Source organism: Pelmatolapia mariae, unplaced genomic scaffold (assembly GCF_036321145.2).
Source record: "Pelmatolapia mariae isolate MD_Pm_ZW unplaced genomic scaffold, Pm_UMD_F_2 NODE_ptg000281l+_length_28911_cov_1, whole genome shotgun sequence".
Taxonomy (NCBI): domain Eukaryota; kingdom Metazoa; phylum Chordata; class Actinopteri; order Cichliformes; family Cichlidae; genus Pelmatolapia; species Pelmatolapia mariae.
Window position 1 is genome coordinate 1 of NW_027051971.1, and position 22,629 is coordinate 22,629.

The window sequence follows — 22,629 nt, forward strand, 5'->3', positions numbered from 1 at the left end:
ATTAAAATAAACACTGCAAAAAATATATAGGAAATGTCTTGAGTCCAACACGTTCAAGTACTGAGTCACAGTATTCGTTTTTATTGTACCTGTTTCAACTTCTAAATATAACCGTAAAATCTAAAAAATTGCCAAAATGCAAAGTACAGTTTACTTAACATAGCTAAGTTAGTGCACAGTACTTAGAATAACCTCATTTTCTTTTATTATATATAATAATTATAATATATATATATATATATATATATATTCTAAGTACCTTGCACTCACAATTAACAAGTTGCTCTGACTTAGCTACCTTAAGTAAATTGTACAACTAAATTACGATGAAAGCAAAAGCTGAAAGCAAACACTGAAAGTAATAAAATCTAAACTGAAACTAAACTTTTTTTTTATGTAATAAAAGTAAAAATGTTAAAATTTCATAAAATCAAAGTAATAAAATTACAAAATTATTTTATTTTTCCATTATAAGTATTTTAAAATACATTTTTGTTTCTGCTGGTTTACAGAGCAGGTTTATTCATTTATTTATTTATAATGTTTATTTTCAGCTTACTTTGTGTTTCAGTTCTTAACTATTAGTATAATTTGGGAGGCGATTTAAGAGGAAGTTTAAAAAGTTTATAACAGTACAATCATGAATCACTATTATTATATTGTAGCAGTATATTATTATTATTATTGTTATTATTTTAAGCCCATAAGTGACTAAGACTAAACCTAAAAGATATGTTTTACATGTTTTTTTTTTCAAGTTTTTGTCTGAAGTCTAGTTTTTGTTTCCAATCCAGTTACTATTTTTCCCCACACCTAGTGTTTTGTATTAGTTAAAATTAAAATCATGTTGCCAACCACAGCACAGACTCATAAATGATTTGCATTAACGAGTAAAGAGCACAGTAGACCTCAGTGTTTCACATACAAGTCTGTGACTCTCACATTATCTGAAATGAGAGTCACACAAGCGGATAACAGAGGAAAAACAGAAGAAGCATTTGAACCTGTTCTACCCTTTGGCATTGAGTAAAAGCCACTAAAGACTCTGCTGTTGGCAGAGAGATAAAGTGTGCTTGCTAAGGAGTGAAAGCATAAGTGAAATATTCCACTACAAGGAAAATAAGTGTTGAATCGTCAATGGGTGCCTGATTTTTGTGTTTTTCTTTACATAAATACATTTGCATCGTCTTCTGATGCAGAGAAAATTCAAATTAATTAAACCGTCTTCCATGTGGAAGGGCACCCTGACCCCTGCTTAATTTATTCTCAGTACTCAAATGTGGTTTCAAACATGTGTTTCTTAATTGTTCTTTCTTTTTTGTTCAGCTGGTTTCTGGGATGTTTTTCTTCTCATTCTTTCAGTTTAGTTGTCATCATTTGACATTTCTTAGGTTTAGTTTAGTTTTTATACAAACCCTCAGAGTTAAGTAGACATCCTTACCAAACACATGCATCAACACTCCCTCAGGCTGGGTGTTCTTGACAAAACAAAAACTGCATTTATATTTTATTTTAGTTAGCTTTATTACATTTCATGTGTTTTAGTGTTATACTTACCTATAGTAGACTTAATAATGACACAAACTCACTGCGGTTTCACCACTTTATTCGTGTCAACACCAACCTCATACATAAGATAATAAAGCCTCAAGAATCAGGCTGTCATACATTCCCATTTTAAACTGCATCAATCATCAAGACATTCACTTCAAAAAAAGAGACAGAGCATATTATGCCATATATTTACCAAATATAAATATTACATTTATAATGATTGCCCTTACGTGACTTAGCAAATTTTTAAAAAGATGTCAGCTTCAACAATAAATGGATACATTTACCCAACTCATCAGGAAGAAAGTAGTAAAAAACAAAAAAATAACAAAACTTAGACCAAACTTTTTAAAATGAAATCAATAACAGGATAAAGACAGAGAGCCAAACAATCGTATGAAAAGAGAATGAGCAGGAGTGTGTGTGTGTGGTGTGTTGTATATGCAGAAACGGAGTGTGAGTCACCAGCAGGACAAACTAACAATATGTCCCTCCACCCGGGTCCTGACCATCCACCTACCACACTGAATGCTGATGAGCTCGTTGCCACGACAACAGGTCAGCCTCAGAGGCCGCGAGGTTATTTGGGGAGTGGGGTGATGTGGCAGGAGTGCGTTTGTGTGTTTGGGGTGACGCGGGGTTACAGCTCTGGATTTAAAAGAAAAAAAAAGTGGGGGTGGTCTAGGTGGGGATGGGGTGGCGGTGTGCAGTTGCACTTTTTGTGCAGGCTCAAACATGCAGCTGCTACACGGTCGCACTCAGATGTTTTTCTTTTAATCGGAACGACATCTTTGTGTTGTTGTTGTTTTAGTCCAACTCACTATTTTCCATTAGAGCTGGTCTTTCTGTGAACCCCACTCCTGGGACAGATGTTCTGTTTTCAAATAATTCTGATCATTTTAGGTCAGCTTTGCGTTTCATCCACAGGAAAAACAAAACAGAACACGGGAACATTAAAATTAAATACTAGTCCCTTTGTTTTAAAGTTATAAGCAGTAATTGGGGGCTTCTCTCCTTTCTGTGTGTGTTGCTAACATAAGGCCATTACTTCCAGCGACCCAGAACCTGATATCCAAATATTTTTCATTCAGTTTCATGATTAACTTATACAAGGAAGTACAGAGGTCCACCATAAGGACTTTAAGAATTATTTTTTTATGTAACCCTCTGCTGATTGTCAAAGAAAATGGTTCTGCTGAAACAAACAGGCACATGTTTACTCCAGTTTTTACATGCGTAGCCCCTCTAACAGATTTACAGCTGACTGTAAGGTCCGGACAGAGAGGTGGTTCAGACTTTCAGCTGTGTTCACCCCTTGGCTCTGCCCCTGTGTACAGTATGAAAACCATTAGCAGAACCTTCAAATTTGCTTAAGTTGAGTAATCCGCTGATTCACTATTTAAATCTTTCTTAATGCCCAAAGCTTTACAAATAAATTTGTACTTAAACTACACTGCTGCATAAATGCATCACTGACATTAATCCAGACCTGCTTGGCTCGAACTCGAGTTTTAGGAGCCTTCAAGATTATAGTCTGTGCCGTACAAAGATTTAAATAAGACACAAACAATTACCTAGAAGAAAAGGGAGCACGTTTACAGATTTGAAGCCATGTTTAATACTGCAATCTGATGTTCTAATGCTACGGTCTATCTACAAAATAATATGAGGTGATCAAAATCAGCATAACATTTACAAAGAGTCAAAAGATGTCCTCTGTTGATTAAAAAAAAAAGAAAAAGTGGGGCAACGGGTGTTACATAAGGGTCACCACACAGTGGAAGGCCAACTTTAACTGGGATTATTTGCTAATGGAGTGAAGCAGTGAGTGGATTAGCGTGAACACATGATTATCTGACGTGTCACATGACCAAAAAACTATTAACTGGAGTTACCAGACATCGTTAATATTGAGGATTCAAACACAAAACGCACAATAAGGCTCACTTAAAGTAGTCTGCTACATCCCGGCTGGATGCAATCAATGTGGAACAGGAGCTACTGTCAGGTTAGCACACCAAACATCTGCCCAGATCTCAGAATACATGACAGCGCACATTTGTCGGATTATTTTTTTTTGTACATCTTGTGGTGTTGTGGCAAATCATCCTGATCATTGCAATCTGCCCACCTCTGTCAGCGTGTCAAAGTTTAAGTGGTTTTATCTGTATTTTGTCCGCTTGACTTCATTCTCCAAAAAGAAGTGAAGGCAGAGAGGAAGATGATGATGACATAGGTGTCTGTGGGAGAACTGAGACAGAAATGAGCAATTACCCAGCCATACTGACACTTATCGGGCCGCCTTCCTGTGGGTAGATTTTTCAGTATCCACTGTGCTGCCACTGGAGAGCTCAATGGGACAAATTCTGTTTTTGCATCCACCACAATCTGTGGGGAAAAAAAGCACTCTGACGCAGCAGCTCTAAACTGTTTTAAACTAAGTGACAGCACAGCGAGCTTCATATTGTTTAAGAGTTTAAATAGATTCTGAGTAGGGCAGCCTATTAATCAAGAATAATCTTGAAAGGAATGGGTGCGAGGAAAATAAGATGACGAAGACGACAAAGAAGAAACAGCTGATGAAGACGCAGCAATCTCTTAGCGAGGCTAAGCTTCTACCACATTCATGGCACGCTGTTAAAACCCCTCTTCCCAGCCCCCAGAGGCGACTCTACGTCTGATGTAGTCGCCTCTTTGGTGACATAAACACTAATCCCTTATTATGGGATGTAGGCTGCTGCACCCCGAAGCCCCATTTTTTTTTTTTTTTTTTATTCCCGTATCACAGCACTCCAAATGGAGCAGATTACTGTAATCTGTGAACACTGGAGCAGACAGATTAGATTAAGCTCAACATAAAATACAGGGAAAAAGGTTAAAAAAAAAACTCTAGTTCACTGGTTAAACACACCTAAGAGTGCGTGGACAAACACACACACCTTCACACACACACATATTTTTGGTCATCTGTAGACACCAAAAGCCGGTGCCGAATGTAAAACGTCAAGTCTTCTGGCAGATTACTTCATCAAGAATTGTCACAGGAAAGTTGGGAAAAAACCAAAAAAACCCCCCCAAAAAAATAGAATACCAGTAAAGTCTGTAAAGCCATTCTTTAGAAGCAGTTTCCTGTAGTGTTTGTCTTGTTTAAGTGCAAATGCATCTCCCTCTTTACACATTTGGATGTGTTTTTAATTGCCGTCTGCTTGGCGGCTGCAGCCGTTTGTTAGGTTATTGTGGCAGGTAACTAACCACATATGACACAAGCTAAAGGAACAACTGACCGAATTAGCAGTTTAGCTCATGCAGTTGTTTTGCAGCACTGAATCATGCTAAAGGTGCTTATTGTACCCACTGTAGCGTTTGGTATATGAGTGTGTATGAGAGAAAGAGAGAGAGAGAGAGAGAGAGAGAGAGAGGGAACAGTACTCCAGCCAAGGCTCCACTCCTTATTCTGCTCTCATCCAGTGCGTTTCCTCTTCAGCGATTCCAGCTGGAGCAGTGAGAAGGCGTAAACACACTGAATAAACTGCTTTTATATACACATGACAATTACACAACAGCTGCGATACAGCAAGCCTTACCTCATTCTCAACCATCTTCAACCTGCCCAGTGCATCCTTGGCAGCGTCCTATATAAGGAGAATTAGAAAAAAGTTTTCACACTAAAATACACACACGCAAACACACACACGCACGCACGCACGCACAGAAATGCCTGTCCATACCCTGACCCTGCACTCACCCGGTTTCCTTGGCTGGAGTATTTTTTCACAGACTCAGAAAGTCCTTGAACGAAGCGTTGCAGCACGTTTTCATATTCTGCACATGTGGTGAAGGAAAAAGTGAGTTACATGATTTGTTATCATCATCTTAAACAGAATGAATTTTTTGTGAGAAAACAGAAAGAAGTGATGGGGAAACGGTTCATCCCGACCTGGGATTTAGGCTCAGTTTTTGCCATCATACTGATTTTTAGATTTTTTTTCAAATCCCATATTGAGAAATAGTTATGCTGCATTTGTTATTTATGCATTCTTTGTTGTTGTTTTTTTTAACATTGCATAGTATTTTGTTCATAAGCTTTTCTGTGAGCAGTGAGTCTGTTCTTCAGCTACAACTGCAAGCCAGTAAGGAAGCACTGCCACCTATGTACTCTTGAGTTGGACAGTTACACGGAGACGTCTCGTTACTCAAAGCTAATTCTCTTTTCGTCTTCAGCCAGTGAGTCCTGTGTTTGCTTTCCTCAGTAGATTTAGAACAAATAAACCAGTAACCATAAAACAGCTCGTTTCTGCCTGTGCTTTGGGTAAAGTTGCACGCAAGGGCAACTCATGGCCCCTCGATGCAGCAGCCTCCACCACAGGATCTGTGGAGTGGCAGCACAATCACACAGATAAAGAGACTGACACAGCAGCAACAAGGACAGCAAAACCCACAGCTAACCAACTAACCGACCAACCAATCACTCTTTGGGACACTGCCAAATGCAGGTAGAGTTTCTCTGAGATGCAGAGATAGTGACAGCAGCAGGAAACCTTTAATAACCCTTAATAATAAAACAACTTTTACTTTCTCCGCAGAGGGGGATCCTCAATTTATGACTCGAGTGCCAATTTGACGCATCTATCAGACTGAATTACTGCAAAAATTAAAGCTGCCACAAAACCTGCCTGACAAAAAAGAAGCTGCAGAGATGTTGTTGCATCCATAACCCGACGTTCATCACTGTAATAATTTAAAAGTTAGATCAATGCGTTTTTTTGACAAAATATTTTTTTGTGCACAGGGCTCTGCTCAGATTCAGCCAAATGCTGCAAAACTGATCCGACTTCACAGTGCAAACGAATAATGAAACGCAAGGCAAACAAATGGGACAGTCTAACCTAAAGGAGATTTTCAGTTATTAAATAGTTTGTGAATGCAAAGACTCACAAACAAGCAGCAACTGAATCTGAATCTAATATCTAATATTGTGGTATACAGAGTAGAAATGACAAAAACTGTTCCATTTAGCTGAAACAATTCTAGGCTGTAGTGGCGGTCCCTATTCCCCATCATGGCTGTGATGGACTTGTGATGGAGCTGTGTGCTGCTATCAGCCAATACTTTGAGGACCTGGACTGCTCTACATAGATGCTGTTGACAAAAGACTTTCCTGTCTCGGTCAAGTTGTTCCAAAACTGAGTGACGCTAAGATTTTAGGGAGGGGTAAAAGCACACGTTCAAAAGTAAGAGATGTATGTGTGTGTGTGTGTGTGTTACCTGTGAGCATGGCAGGAGAGGCTCCTTCCAGCTGTGCTTTCTGCCACTGCAGTCGGTGTGTGACCTCTTTGTGCTGATGGATGAGGTCAGACGGGGGTTCCCGTTTGTTCTTTCTGTACTCTGTAATCTGAGAGACAAGCGTAATGAGTGACGAGACCTTGGCGCCTTCGGGCCATTGTAAGCATCAGTGAAGTGCACGTTGTGGGTCGACTCGGGCCGCATGAACACGCAGTACTACCTTCCTCTCCAGCCGCTCCTTGTCGTAGTTGAGGAGGCTGAAGCTGTGGAGTTTGTACTGTGGAGGGGAGCTGCTGGAGTGACCGCTCCTGCTGCTCGCCTCGTGTTTCGGTTTAGACCGAGGAGATGCAGGCTGATCCGAGCTGCTCCTGCCATTTCCTTCATGTCTCGGTTTGGACCGAGGAGATGGAGCCTAAACAAGCAGACCAGAGCATTTCTTAGATTTCTTTGGCAACCAACTCACTTTCACCCAGGTTTATGAAAATCAGGTTATTTGACTTGTGCATTGCTAGTTTTTGTAATGCCTACCTTTATTTACCCGTAATCTGACTAGCAGGCTGGTTTACACTCAAAACAAACAAGTTTGCAGTCCAAACACATCTAAAAGGTACTGGCCGCACTTAATGTGAGTGAAAAGCCTGCTGTCTGCTACGATGTGAGCAATGCTTTTTGCTTCTTCTGGCTACTGACAGTGGGAAAGACTAAAAGCTGGTACAGCTACTGGACTGACGATTTGCTTTCCAGCACGCTCAGAGTATTTAAATTCAAATCTTTGTCACTATTCTGTTTCAACTTTGTTTGTAATTGTTCGTGAAATAGATTGCAGTTTAAACCATGGGTAAGGACATGTGTAGATGCAAAACATCAATAAATAAGCATCATTTATTTAAAACTGCTTTTCACAGACAAGTGGTCGTAAGGCAGTGTACACAAATAACATAGAATAAACATTAATTGTCCTAAAAAATAATTAAAAAAACGATACAGAATGAATTAAAATCAGTAAAAAAGCCTGGCTGACTTAAAAAAAAAGTGTTTTAACTGGTTCTTCAAAGAGTCCACAGAGTCAGCTAAATGTAATTGTAGTGTTGTAAAGCCCTGATGCCACCAACTGAAAAGCTCTGTCCCTCCTAGTCTTCAAACTATATGCAGAAAAACCAGCAGATCCTCAGCTTGTGACCGAAGACTACAAGCATCAGTAAGAGACCCAAACACGAAGAAGAAAAGGAAAAAATAAATAAATCAAGATGCCTAAAGCCGAGAGCTTGAGTGAGTTTTAAAGCAACGCTGTTTGTCATTTCTATTTAAACGCAGCACATATTTTACAAAAAGCACACGAATGTATTAACACTCAAGTCAGGCCTCATTGAATCATCGCAGCAGAAGATGACACAATGAGCTAATGTAATTACAACAGTGTCAGTCGCACCTCAAACAACCTGGTTGAAAAAATTACGCAAGTAAAACAACTAATAACAAAAAGCAATAATTTGAGGAAAGTACATGCTTCTCATTTGTTTTCCTTCTTTTGTGGAGCCATGTTTAATAAACTACTTCCATCACAGCCATTTTTTTCCTATTTTGTGCTTTTCAAATATATTTCTTGCATTTCCACTCCATATATCTGCTGCATTTATGTGATCATGCGTCCTGGCTCCTGTAATTCTACCCTGGCAGCTCTATGACTTGAACTGCATAGAACTGTCTATATTTTGAAAGAATCCAATTTCCTGCTGTTTTTTCCATGTGAGAAAGTAAAACTATGGAAAATTTCCCCACCTGATTCTTTTGAAACTGTCTGAAATTCATGTGTGAAAACCGTTTCACAGAAAGCAGCGAAACACGACAATTGTTCAAATAAAGATATCGCTGTAGTCTCCATTTTTCCTGAAAGGCTTTCACGGTGTTTCCACTCATTGACTAAACATTATGCAGCAGTATGCATTTAAGAGTTTGCCAATTTCTCCTGTGCCAAACAACCACTAGCACTTGAGTTCATAAAGTAATTGCGTGAAGAATAAAGAGAACTTGTGAAGACAGTAAAATCTTGTACCTACAAAATCACTGCGTGAAGTGGGATGTTATTGGTAGATCACCAGTTTTAAAATAGATGTGGTTTCAGACACTATTTGATCAGCCACCAAACACTTTGTTTATACTGACTGACTTCACACTTCTGCTCTGACACATATGAACATCCAGTTTGTGAGGCAGCACTTTGGCTCAGTGTTTTGCACAGTTTACATCACACATGGAAGTCTTGTGTACGTCCCTGCTTGAGCTGGACGTGTTTCAGTCCAAAGCCAAAGGCGGGTCAGTTTAACTAATAACCCTACTCACCCGTTCCTTTTGTTTCTCTGTAGGCGTGGAGACTGGTTCGAGAGTCAGCCACTTCTCCTTCACTGGATGCAACTCGACGCCTGACAGAGGCTCTCTGATCTTCACCCTCACCTCCAACTTGCCGCCTGTAGTTTTACGTCCATCCATCACCTACAAAAAACATAAACGCGTGCAGTTAAACCTCCTATGAACACGTGTGGGTGCTTGCACGTGTAATCAACACTCACCTCTAAGATCTCTCTGATTTCACAGTGATTTTCTAGACCTTCTAGCTTCAGCTGAGCAGTTCCCACTACTTTGTCATTCTTAAACAGGCCTCTGTAAACACAGCAGAGAATACAATTTACAGAAGCTACAACAAGGGAAAAAAAACAAACAAAACACACCGATATGGAAGCATATTTTCTTTTTTTCTACTGAAGCTGCTGCGTTTTACCCCTTGTGGATGATTTCAAACTTGATTCCCTTGGATTGTATGACTCGTTTAAAGGCCCTGTGGCCGCGGTTGATGTTGAGTCTGAAAGTCTCTTTAAACTCTGGACTGCTGGTGTTCTTTATTGTGTTGGTTTTGTCCCTCTGAGCCTCCTCCTACACACACACACACACACACACACACACACACACACACACACACACACACACACACAGAATTCATTAACGCACATATGTAAATACACGGATTGAATCGTCCGCAGCGAGTGAATGTGAAAGATTCTCACCGCGCTGGGGAAAGGAAACTCAAATTTTACACTGGCATCCAGATCATTAGCAGAGACACCTGTGGGGAGAGAGAAGCTAGGTGTCAGTGCACAGCGATCTGACAGATTACTGCCTGGTAATTTCAAAGATGGGGATGACTTCAATACCAGAGGGAGCTGGGAGGTTGATGCCTCGGGTGATGTACAGTATCAGGTCATTGAGTGTCAGGTTGGGGTTGATCCTGCGGAGCAAAAAAACAACAACAAACACACAAACATAAAAAACACCATTCAGAAACAGCTTCAAAAGTGACAGTCAGCATCAGTCAGCATCACGGAGAGGCAAACAATTAACTGATGAATGAGTCACCGCCACAGTCGCTTAGCTGTTAGCTCCGTATGACACTGGAGCAGAGGCAGAGTGAGTCACAATGAGTCACTCTGAGTCATCCATCACTCCAGTCAGGAAAAGCACTACCTTTAATGTTCAATCATTTGCTTTCAAAATTAAACAGCTCATGCACGAGTACAAAATGAAATATAAAGGACAAGCCTCATAGAGTCAAAACATCTTGATTATAACGTTTTAAAAAATACACAATAAAAGTGACAGTTTGATGAACCACGGCTTAATTGACTGACTGACAGATTTTCCTTTTTCAGCAGGCACTGACATAATGCCATAAGATGAGTAACAAAAAGTTATACAGATGATTAGTAGTCTTTATCATAGGCGTCCTCCGGATGGATGAATTACATTAATTAACAACATGTTGGTCATTATACTGCAGGCTGACTTGTATAAGGTTTTTAAGGCAGATGTATTTGTCATTTGTCAAATACATCAGCCTTAAAAATGAATAAAAACATGGCTTAAATCAACCATTTAAAAAAACAAAAAATATAATCTAACTAATCTAATCCAACTACACAGTTGGTTTTTTCTTTTCTAATTTTGATAACGCTGTTGAAGTGACTTGATCTCCAGTCAAGCCATGTAAAATGTTACTAAGATATAAACTGAGCTGAAAATTTGATAGTTAAATAAGGATAATGTTGACAGAGTGCAGCAGAACTTGGCAACACTATGACTAGAAGAAAAATCAGGTAAGGTTTGGCCAGAGGAGACCACGAAAGATTTATGGAAATCCTTCTGGACCAAAGCGGTGGACCAACAGACAAACTGAGTGACTTGCGATGGTGTTTATTATGAATGAATCTGTATTCTGAGTGTTTGCTACTGACTTGATAGAGTTGAAGGTTCTCTCCTCGGTGCGGCACTTGGGGACTGGATGACCCTTTGTGTAGGCGCTCTTTAGAATCTCTATGTACTTCATGGTCTCCTCAAGTAACTTCTCAGACCTGGGTGAGAGACAGAGTCATGATTTTTAGATCTGTGTGACAAAACAATATTTTTCTTTTAGTTTGATTTTGTCATTTTTATGCATTTTCGTGTCTACACATCTACACACATCTTGGTCTCGCCTGGTACTGAAATACAACAAGTTTAATAACTGCACAGCTGAACACCTCTATTTCCTGAGGCAAACACATATATCACTGCATTTGAAAATCCGCGATTACAAAACACTCTGTGCATCATCTGTAAAAACACATACTAATTTTCTAGGACATGACAAGATTTTTCAGACCATGCCAGAAAAACGAGGAAGCGGGACAAACCCTCTGAAGATGAGAAAAAGGTTTAAAGTACAACTTCAAAGGTTAAATGTTGAAATATTTGAAAAAAAATATTTGAAGAAAACTACAAATATTATAAAGAGGTACACCATATATAAAGATAGCTAAAATCACTGTGTGCATGCTGACAATATAATTAAGAACTACAGAAGTTCTCAGTTAGATTCATTACATACATTCATTAAAATGAAGAAAAACTACATTAATCTGAGTCATAATACCATTTCTCTGGATTTCAGATTTTTATTGAGACTGAATAACAAATTTTGTGAAAAGGGGAATTTATACTTAATGTAATCACAACCAGCTCTGTTCTAGAAGTTGGTGTTGATGCCTTTGAGGTAAACAGTGATCTTTTTAATGTTAAGCTCCAACATGACTGCAAAAAAAATCCCACAGTTATAAAACTGAAACAAAAAAGTTTCTTACTTTAAAGCCTCGGCCACATTTCCCGTGTTTGTGAATTGCTGGGAGAGGCCCAGACATTTCTGTTCATGGAGAGAGAACAAAAGAGGGCGTGTTGTGTGTGTGAGAGAACATACTGTAGGCGAGGACAACAAAATAAAGAACAACTGTTATTTGTCTGTTTAAGAATCGCAATCACAAAATGCATGAACATTTCGTAACTAATAACCGTGACTAACACATGACATTAACATCAGTATGTAAGGTGGACATCAAGAAGGTGCTTTTTCAGATAAAATGTAGCATAAAGATGAGGGAAAGGTGCATCTTAACCTCGTACTGCTTTTTCAAGTGATCCATGAGGTTATGGTACTGCTCACTCGTGGTACGAGAAGAAGGAGAGGTACGGGAACGAGCCAGGGTGTAGTCCTCCTCACTGACTGGAAGACTGGGAATCTGTTGTAAAGGAGAAATAGAAACAAACAAATAATAATAAAGACAATTAGAAAGTTACCAGGACCAATTCAAATACAAATGTAACTGATTTAATACAAATATTCTGTTATGAGTTACAACACAGCTTTGAAAACCCCATGTCCAACTTGGATCGAACTCTAATCAGCTGTTACTTCGTTTCCTGTCTGTCTGTTTTTACACTTGTGTGACAAACAAACAGAAGCACAAGCATAATATTCTTGGTTAACACATGAGGGGACACACTGAGAAATAAATAAATGAGTTATATGCAGAGAAGTTAAATAAAAGTGAGGCAAAATGAATCAAAATCTTAGGGGACAACTGGCACAGATATGAAATATGAATAGTGTAATGATGCTGAAAATATGCGCGCGCGCACACACACATGCGCGCACACACACAGAAGGTGAGACCAGGTGTTTTGATTTCACCCTGTGTTTCCTTCCTATCATCTTCTATTTCCGTCACATTGTGTTAACACACCTCACACATTCAGCTCCTGCTGCCGTGACAACCTGCACAGCAAACACACACACACACACACACACACACACACACACACAAACACGTCGCATATGTCCAACTCGTTTAATATATTTTAGCATAATACAACCAGTCTGTGTATTATTTTAGGTTTTTAGTAAATTTTTCCTGTTTACTTGTAGCTGAGGTATGCACAGTGACACGCCCAGTGGACATGCCAAACTAAAAAGGGAAGCGCACTTGCAAGCTAACCATCCAGCAAACACAGTGCACACAAAGCCAACTTTAACAGAGGTGTGAGACAGAGTTTCTTCATCAAGTGTTAAGACAGGCCTGTGTTTCCATTCACTGTGAGATAATTGGTGTTTTTAAAGAATATAAGTGTGCAGTATTTTTTTCCCCAGCAGAGACATGGAACCACAAGCTGGGTATGGAGGCAAAATGTTGGCGAGCTGAAAAGAGGCATGTAACTGCAGGCAAAAGCTGACTTTTCAAGCTATGTGATTAGTGTGTGCTTAGTCAAGTTCATGCCAGAAGGTTATGCTGTATAGTACAGGTAAACCACATGATCAAACAATTTTTAAAATTAAAAAAGAATCAATTAAAAAATATTTTTTCCCCCAATGCTGCCACTATTCTGTCACATCCCAGCCAGTAAAATGAACTATGAGAGCCTTTTCCAAATAAATGTAAATATGCCATTTATTGTGAGTGTCCATCATATTCAAGCTTATGAAACAGGTTGTTATGAGTCATCTGCTTGTTGTAAAACTAATCAGAACGGCTGTGCAGCTTTTTGTGTTGACTAGTTGAGAGTTTCAGTGAGGTTTGATGAGGTTATGTGGTATATGCAGGTTACATGACCATCAAAGCCTGACAAACTACAGATGTCTCACCGTCGACATGACTCTTATTTCCCAGTGTGGCTCTTAGTGAAACTGAATTTGACACCCTTGCTCAAGATTATCCTGAGTATTACCCATCCACCTCCTATTCAGGGTCGTGGGGGTGCTGGAACCTATCCTAGCTACCACAGGGCAAGCGGTGATTACTAATATATAGAAAATGTATTTATAACCTTGGTGATGTCAACCGGTAGGCCAGACTTTGCAGCAGTGATCATGGCGTCCAGTCCTTTGGCATGTCTGAGGTGCTGTGCTGCTCCTGTCATGTCCTACAAATGCGGCAACAGGCGCAATGAAATGAAATCAATGAAAAATACAACAAACGTTTGGAATTCCAATAACATCACAGGCAGCTGTGCTAAAAACATCTGCATAACTGTAAAGATGGTACTGTATGCATCTAAAACAAAAAAGAAAATAACTGGGAAGTCAAAAGATTACCTTCATATTTTTGGAGCGCAGTGCCGCACGCATGAAAGCTTGTCGCCTTAGCAACAGGAAATCCAATTGCTGCTGGGCTACAAGGATAATTAAGAGAAAAATAAGCAAAACTTACTGTATGCCACGTTCACACCATTAGAAAAAGTTTATTTCAGCTTATCTGTGACTCACTTCTTGACCACACATTGTTTATGTCACATATTGGGTTGAACAGTGTGTGGTGCTGAATCAGATACAGGTCTGATTCTCTTCGCACTGCAAACTCAGTCTGAACAGTAAAAAGTGATTCATCACTTGCTTGAAATAAGTGTCATTTTTACATGCTGAACTTTTTGGATGAAATTTGTTTTACTGAAGCCATTTGCATCACGATCCACTCCTGGCTCCAACTTAATACACCTCTGTAAAGGCTTAGCAGCCACTGCAGTACAAAAAACCAAAAGTGAAGTGTTGTCTCTCTTTAGCCTCGTCTTCTTTGTCCAGTCACAAGTTTGCTGACTTCTACTGCACACAGACAAAAGTGTAAACACTGACTCAGGTGTCCTCCATGTTTACTGCTCTGCAACAGCAAAATTAGTGCCATCGTCTTCTTTTGCACATGCAGGTAAGTTCAAGACTGAGACCAGGTCACAATGAAATCTGATATTGGTCAGTCACTTTTTTCATATAGTGCCTTTTGTGAGAGCGAGAACGGTGAGCATAAATGGGTCATAAGCCTTGCAGTATGACAACACTTCAGTGTTGTGTAACTCAAACATCGCGCATAACACATACACATGCCCCTCTTACACACACCCACATTTGAAACTCACCTTTAGCTCCCAGTTTCGGAGTTGAGGAGCCTGCAGGAGCCTGAGGAGCTGGAGACTTTGCTTTCTGGACAGGCGGACGCACCACAGCCTGCAGAGGTTAGGATCAATAGCAAATGAAATGAACACAAGAACAGATTTCAAGGTCACAACATACAGCTTAACACATCTGTGAGTTTGATTTATAACATATTTTAACAAATGATGTGTGAATAAACTGATTTACCTCAAAGCATTTGTGTAAATTATTACTGCTATTAATAAACTTGTTAACAAGCCCAAAAATGATGCAATAGGCAGAAGGTGCAGTTGAGAAAACAATGACTGAATAATCTGCCATAGAAGTTGCAGAAGCTATTATGAGAGACAATAAAGCATTCTTTTTTTGGGCTTGGTGCAAAAACAATCAAATTTCTTGGCTGCAAAAACCACTATTTGGCCATTTGGCAGTCCCTGAATTTGTTTTTTTCCCCCCATTCTTCTTTTTACCTTGGCAGCTTCTTCGTGCCCATCCTCTTCCTCATCTTCTGCGTCTGCATCCTGGTTTGCTATTTTCATTGCTGTTTCCAGGACACCCATGAAGTTCTGCTGACCACCCTCTGTGCCCTGAAGCGGTGGACAGCCTGGAGCAAATAACAAAAATCACACACACACACACACCCCCAAGAAGAAGCCTTACACATCAACTCTGAGCAAAATCTCAAGACACACATGAACTCAAAACTTACCTGGTGGCACGGGTAGATCAGATAAGTTAACAGGTCGGCCAGCTTTGTGAGCTTTGATGGCGTCCTGATATTGCTGTTAAGAGTGAACATTAAGTAATTAATATTACTTACTTTTGCAAGACCTATAATATATATATATATATATATATATATATATATATATATATATACACATATATATATACATATACACACATACATATATTTTGAAATCTAACATATAAAAGCACACAAACCATTTCCATTCCAATCCAAGCACAAAACCGTGGAATTAGTTTTTTAAAAAAAGAAGCTGTAATAGCTAAAAATGTTTTAATATCTTGTTTCTTTTAGTTTCACTGAGCATAGAGTTTATTTGGAAAAAACAAGCAAACACATGTGCCACAATATTTGTGTTGTGTACCTTCATAATGCGCTGATGCATACGGGCCTTGCGATCGTCCCCTTTGCTCTTAGCTCCCTCTGCTGCTGACTTGTATATGTCCAACCTCTGCTGCAGGGCTTCAGCCAAACTTTTGGGAGCAGGCAGGTCTTCAGAAGGCACAAACAGACAGAAAGGTACATTATTATTTTAACATGACTTTTTTATTTAAAATCACTTCATCATACTTTTTGGTTAAAGTGAAGGACTGGGACTCCTGGAATCTTACCCGCAGTGGCCACCTGGGTGGGCGCAGGAGCAGCAGGAGCAGCAGGAGCAGCAGGGGGATCAGGTTTAGAAGAAGATTGAGGAGGCGCACTTTGCTCTGTTATTACGTCTCCTGCAGACGGTGGAGAAGTGGACACAGGTTAGGATTGTAACTAATTATGGAGTACACATTAAACCCTGTTTGAACATGATTATCAAATCCAAGACAGTTTTTTGGTACAATGTAGAGGCCGTGGCATAGAAGTTTCTGGACCAAAGAATATACGATAGAACTTAATCCAAAGACTTGATGATGTAACTCTTGCTCTCAACTATTACAGTGAAACAGATTTTTTTAATATACAGTCCTTAATCATCCGTGTTGTTTTTATTGTTTTTGTTGTGAATTAGTCTCTGAAACTCTTTTACATCTCCATTACTTGTAAAGCACTTTGCACCTGAATAAATATAAAAATGTTTTAAATGATGCTTGTGTGATTGGCGCTAATGTTCTTACAGTTTCTCAATTTTTACTATGCCTCAACAAGACCAGCCAAATAACAAGCAACATCTGAGTGAGACTCTGGCACATGTGCAGAAACAAATATGTGACATGAACATAAATAACATAACTCAGTTAAGTGGAGATGACGTGTGTTAGTGTGGAGCTTATAAACTGGATGTTTTTTTAAGCTAAATTATTTTTTTTTAAATGGGCCTTTATTTAATTTTATTAAAGGAAACTGTTAGCACTATAGTGAGTGCATGAATGAGCATTTAAAACTAAAATTCTCCAGGTAAAGTTTTCCTTTAACCACTGACCAGGTGGAGGAGGCAGAGAGCTCAGGTCTACTGGTTCGCCCCGGTCCAGTGCCTCCAGTATCAAATCGAGGTTCTGCATAAATCAAGAGCAGCGTTGTTAAAACAAACTATGAAAAATCCTCACACTACAACCACACACACACACTCTTACTCCAACGACCTGGCTGACATCAGCTGTGTTACCTTGGCAGTGAGGTAGTGCTGTTTGGCCTGGTCAATGTTGCCGCTCTGTTTGGCGTGTATGGCAGCCACCTTATAATCCCTCTGTCTGGTCAACACTGCCTGTTTTGCCTCTGCGTGAAGAAGACATAGTCATGTGAGGGTGAAAAAAAACATATAAAACTAAACTAAATAACTAGTTGGTCTAGCATTACAGTAACATTTAGTTAGCAGACACGCTACTTGTCAGAGCAGCATAAATTATAATGTATGTTGTCAGTTAAGCGTCCATCGATCTCTTTAACCGCTTATCAAAATAAGGGTCATGGAAGAGCTAAAACCTATCCCAGCTGCTACAGGACTGAGAGGTAGAGTGGTGCACTCTGGGCATCACAGGGCTAACTCGAAGAGATAGACAACACACTGTCATCCACACCTACAGCCAGTTTAGAGTCACTCATTAACCGAGCATGTACTGTATGTCTGACAGTGGGAGCAAGGAGACAAAAGCAGTACATGCAAACTGCACGCAGAAAAGCCACTGACCAGGGGATCTGAGCCAAGAACCTTTTTGCTGTGAGATAACATTGTGAGGCATTTCTTAAAAAGGTGTCGTCAATTTACAGAAGCCAGCGAAAATGTATTGTCTGATCAGAAGTGAAAAAAATCCCACATGTATTTTAATCTTAATAAAGGAAATAAAGCTTCTCTCAAACTGAAACAGAAGTAAAGATCTGCAGAAGGGAAGAAAAACAACGCAAATCAATCAATTAATCTTTTATGAAATGTTGTTTAGTGCAATTATTTAAATGACCAAATATTTTTCAATTCTTTTGAGTATGGATGCTAATCTGATTAACCTGCACTATGACCATGTATTTACTTTTATATTCTTCTAATAAACAGTTTAATTCACATAATGTGTTTACCTGAGTGATGAGCATCAGGCTGGCTGGGTGTGAGGGGAGAGATGGCAGGTGTTTCTGGAGTCATGGCAGCAGCTGGCTTTTGGGGAGGGATCAAACGCGCTGGCTTAGTGTTCAGAGGTGTCGGGTCAGCTTCCCTCAGAGGTTTCTGATTGGTGGGAGGGGGAGGGACCAGCACAGGCTTGGGCACCTCTCGTTCTTTAACCACTTCAGGCTGGGCTGGGGCATCCGACTTTCCACCAAGAGCAACAGGTGGAGGCATCTCTTCTTCATTGACTGGTTTTCCTTTCTTGGCAGATGTTAGCATGGACTGTAGAGTCTAAGGTGGAAGAAAAAAACCCCATAAACATAAAGTTTGATCTGAGCAGTAAATTAAAACTTGAAGACTCTAAATAAAGACAAAAGTATGTACACAAGGCTTCACATCGTATAAGATGCGTTTCTGCCCGTTTGCTTTACCTTCAGCCCGCGTTCATATCTTCGAACTTTGCTAGTCTCGCCTGCAGCCTTGGCGTTGGAAATGGCGGTCTGATACATTTCAGTGCGCTCGAGGAGCCGTGACTCCAACCCAGTTGCACCACTGGGAGCAGCAGGAGGTGAGGTGTGTGAGGCGACACTAGTTTTAGGAGCTGTTGGTGTAGCGGCAGGTGGAGTTGGAGCAGGAGTATGCTCCTCATCATCCTCCAAAACATCATTCAGTTCTGCCTATGTGCAGAAAAGAAAAGGTCAGTTAACTGTTTAGTCCCTGAAATGCTTATGTTTGTGTCTGTTTGTGTCCATTACCAACAGATCTTCATCATCCAAATCATCGTCCCCCATGTCATCATCATCTATATCTTTCATACACAGAGCTGCCATTCGCTCAATTTCAGCCATGGGAACAGGAGCTGAACAGAAGAGGCAAACATATGAACATAATGTCAACTGCTCTTTGTGATATAAGGAAAAGGTCAGTTTAAAAATTAGCACATGAATGAGAAAGAAAGAGGGTTTAATGTGCCAGAAGTGTTTCATCCTCACCTCTCCCATCACCTTTCTTCCCTTGTGCTCTTCCTTCCTTACTTCCTCCCATCAGATTGAGTAACTCTGCCTCCAGCTCATCATCATTTCCCTCATCATCCATGCCGCCATCCGGAGACAGGTCAAGGAGCAGCCCCATCTGTGACACAGACAGACAGATAGGAGGAGCGGCTTCAGAGTCCTGCCTGTTTACAGTTATCAGACAGGGAGGGTAATTACCTGTTTGGCTCGGGCCGCCCCTTGACCCCGAGGAGGTGGGTTGCGACTGCGACTCATTGACTTTTAATACCTAAAAGTGAACGCACAAACAGGATGACAGTAAATTACCCCAAAAGGGAAACTAATAGATATAGAATAAAGTTAAAACAAATACAACTCTGACTCCTTGGAGTAAAATATACAAAAATAATGATTGACTCAAGAGTTACTTAGTACACCTGAGTCGGTACACTTCACTATCGCCCTCAAGGGCAATGTGGCGTAATAAATCAAACAAGTTCTATGATCTAATATGCAGTTAGCTTCTATATTTATGTCAGCTAACAGCTAGACCCACAGCTTCACACAGGCTGTTTACCTGCTTAGATTAACGGAGTTAAACGTTAGCGTTACAGCCGCACGGGTTGACGGTTGAAATCGGATCCAGGTGAGAAACAGCAGACCAAATTTACGGCGACAGATATATTTCTGCCTTCTTTTCGAGTTCCTAAAACAAGATTCGCAGGCAGTGGAATTTACTTCCTATATTGCGTCTCCAATAGCAACGCGCATTGCACTTTACGGCTAGACCAGAGCCGTTGAATGGAGAGTCACGTCATCACGTGATTCATGCAGGGCAAATCGATCCCGGAAGTGCTTAGGGAGTGTGATTGCAGAGCGAAAAAGTGTTTTTGTGTTTTTTGTTGTTGTTGTTTTTTTTTGTTTGTTTGTTTTTGTAATTAGGCATCAAGAAATGCATCACGATGTAATAGTGTGTATACCTCGGTGAGGTACATGCATTAAAATCTTTGTATATTTATTTATAACTCTGAACTGGAAGCCTCATTTGCGTACTCAGCATATTTTAAAACTGTTGAATTGTTGTTCATGTGTTGTTTAACATAGCATGCTAATCAGAAAGAGTCTAAACCAAATATATTACTATATGTTGATGGAACAAAATAAATATTTAAAAGTTAATTATTTCCTACCTGCCAGGTTTTCTTCGTTGTCCTTTCAGAATTTATCATAAATTCATGTTATTTAAGAAAAGGTTGTGAAGGATGACATTATAACGATTCACTGCACTAGCATGAGCGTCAGTCTGCTTTCTTTGTAAATACATAGCACACTTGATAATAATAATAATAATATACTGCTATTTGTTCTTTTGTATGACATAGGCAGAAACCTACTCTGTTGTGTATGTAAAAACAATCTGCTACTAAATTAGAACACATCAATACTGGGAAGGTTACATTAAAACAAGTTACTGTGTATCATGTATCCCTGTGTACATCCTTGTATACAGTCTCCACTGTGGTGTGTTGTGCTACTCACTCAGAGATCAGATTATAAATTACATCTACAGTCATCCCAGTGGCATCCTACCATCTTTCTTATTGCTGCTTACAAGTATTTCTTTTTTCAAGCTAATGTTTAAAGATGAATATGTGATTATTCATTCATGTATTTTGGTAATAACTCTTAATTCTTATCATTGTAGTTTTTACGGCTATATTTGTATAACTTTATCTAACTTGTTATCTTTATGTACGTCAGAGCTGATTCACTGATGGAGGAGATTTGTGGAACAAGAGAAGAGTAACACCAGCAGCAAACTGTCTACCACGGATAGAGGTGAATCACTTTAACCTGAGAAATTAGATAGGGAGAAACATGGCATCAAAGAACCAGTGATATTATTGTAATGCTCCTCTAACCTCAAAGTGCCTATCAACAGCCAAAATGGGAAGCATATGAGCCAATCAGAGAAGAGCTTTCGGACAGTTTGAGCTGTGTGTTGGTATACATGTACTCAGTATTGTTTCTCTTGCATCCATGAGGTGAATTAGCATGATGTTTGCTCAATACTTTGTGGAAGGAGCTAGATGTTAACCACGTTGGTGCTCTGGCTAAAACTGTAAATGAAGCCATACTGTTATCAAACTGTGCTCATACAAAGTGAGTAACAATGTTGTGGTCATTATCCAACATAATAACTCAGGAGCAAAAGGACAAATGGATGTGTACTTGACAAGGACACCTGACAAAAAAGCTCACCCCACTTCACTCTTCTGATATTTCAAATTATTATTTGCATCAGGACATCTCATTATTTTTAATTAGGAAGTATTATTAAAGTGAATGAAATGTTACAACTGAAAAAATAATAATTAGGAAATATTTCAAATCAAATATGTTCTCAGATTGTTGTTACTCTGTCCATCTCTTTTTGCTCAATAGAACCAGACATGCAACATCCCCGACAAACATCCTGATGAGAGTTGGGTGGATTTTACTCAAGGACAGCTGGATCAGCTCAGCTCAGCTGAAGATAAACCACACGTCTGTGACCAGCGTTGGAAAAGCTTCAGTCATTTATGCAATTTTAATATTCATCTGTATAGCCTGAGTGAAGAAAAACACGACTCTTGTGATGAGTGAAAAGAGTTTAACCCAGTCAACAAATCTGAAGACACGGCATACCCACACAAGAGAGAAACCCTGCATCTGTCAGTGTGGGAGGCTTTCAGTGACCCATTAAATTTATGACATAATAAGAATTCCTGTCGACGTTGTCCCCGAAGCTACATCAGCATTTCCACAAGGACCACAATCTGAAAATTTCAGAAGCATATCTGAAGTCTATGAAGTAATAAAAAAGCACTTTGTAAGAATGCTCAGTAGTTCTGATTCACTTTTTCTAATGATAGCATTCAACTCAGGTGGAGCTATGGATTTAAAAAAAATAAAAATAACTACTACTCTGTGGAATGCTGCCCCTCACAAAATGGTATGGTCACATCAGTGGAGCTGTGGGCAGAAATTACAGGAGGATAAGCAGGTTCTGATCTTATTTTACTCTCATAAGTGCATCACTGACAATGTAATAATATTAAATGAATATTAAATTAAGCAGTACTTCCACAAACAAAGGAAAAAAAGTTTACTCCCTACTTTACTTGTACAGTTTCATCACCTGTGAGCCCAACATCAAAAGAGTTTTTTGTTCCTTCATCTAGAGATATTAAACTTTTATGTCAAATCT

The 22,629-nt window shown here is 39.5% G+C and overlaps 1 protein-coding gene and 1 long non-coding RNA gene across 2 annotated transcripts; one reads left to right on the forward strand and one right to left on the reverse strand.

Annotated features, from left to right (window-relative positions):
• Positions 1-1,603: 1,603 nt before the first annotated feature.
• Positions 1,604-20,130, reverse strand: LOC134622920 (coiled-coil and C2 domain-containing protein 1A-like). Its single transcript, XM_063468205.1, has 28 exons — positions 19,957-20,130; positions 19,599-19,668; positions 19,380-19,518; positions 19,143-19,246; positions 18,819-19,064; positions 18,363-18,678; positions 17,458-17,567; positions 17,275-17,347; positions 16,475-16,585; positions 16,228-16,355; positions 15,825-15,897; positions 15,586-15,719; positions 15,100-15,187; positions 14,288-14,364; positions 14,020-14,115; positions 12,315-12,437; positions 12,006-12,064; positions 11,121-11,237; positions 10,044-10,117; positions 9,897-9,955; positions 9,614-9,765; positions 9,405-9,495; positions 9,178-9,327; positions 7,058-7,249; positions 6,820-6,946; positions 5,300-5,376; positions 5,139-5,186; positions 1,604-5,047 (listed from the first exon to the last, which is right to left on the reverse strand). Exons 2-28 carry the CDS (start codon positions 19,653-19,655, stop codon positions 5,015-5,017), a joined length of 3,054 nt encoding a protein of 1,017 aa, XP_063324275.1. The 5' UTR covers positions 19,656-19,668; positions 19,957-20,130; the 3' UTR covers positions 1,604-5,014.
• Positions 20,131-20,224: 94 nt separating this feature from the next.
• LOC134622922 (uncharacterized) lies at positions 20,225-22,219 on the forward strand. The gene is made up of 3 exons (XR_010093161.1): positions 20,225-20,368; positions 21,141-21,218; positions 21,825-22,219. It is a non-coding gene; the product is annotated as an uncharacterized LOC134622922 (long non-coding RNA).
• The last annotated feature ends 410 nt before the right edge of the window (positions 22,220-22,629 follow it).

Bases quoted from the DNA above. Each gene is read 5' to 3' on its own strand.
- LOC134622920 (XM_063468205.1), bottom strand. From the start codon at position 19,655: ATGAGTCGCAGTCGCAACCCACCTCCTCGGGGTCAAGGGGCGGCCCGA. The intron at 16,586-17,274 runs GTCAGTGGTTAA...CACCGTCTGCAG, and splicing joins CTCTCTGCCTCCTCCACCTG to GAGACGTAATAACAGAGCAA. The intron at 5,048-5,138 runs GTAAGGCTTGCT...TCACTGCTCCAG, and splicing joins TGAAGATGGTTGAGAATGAG to CTGGAATCGCTGAAGAGGAA.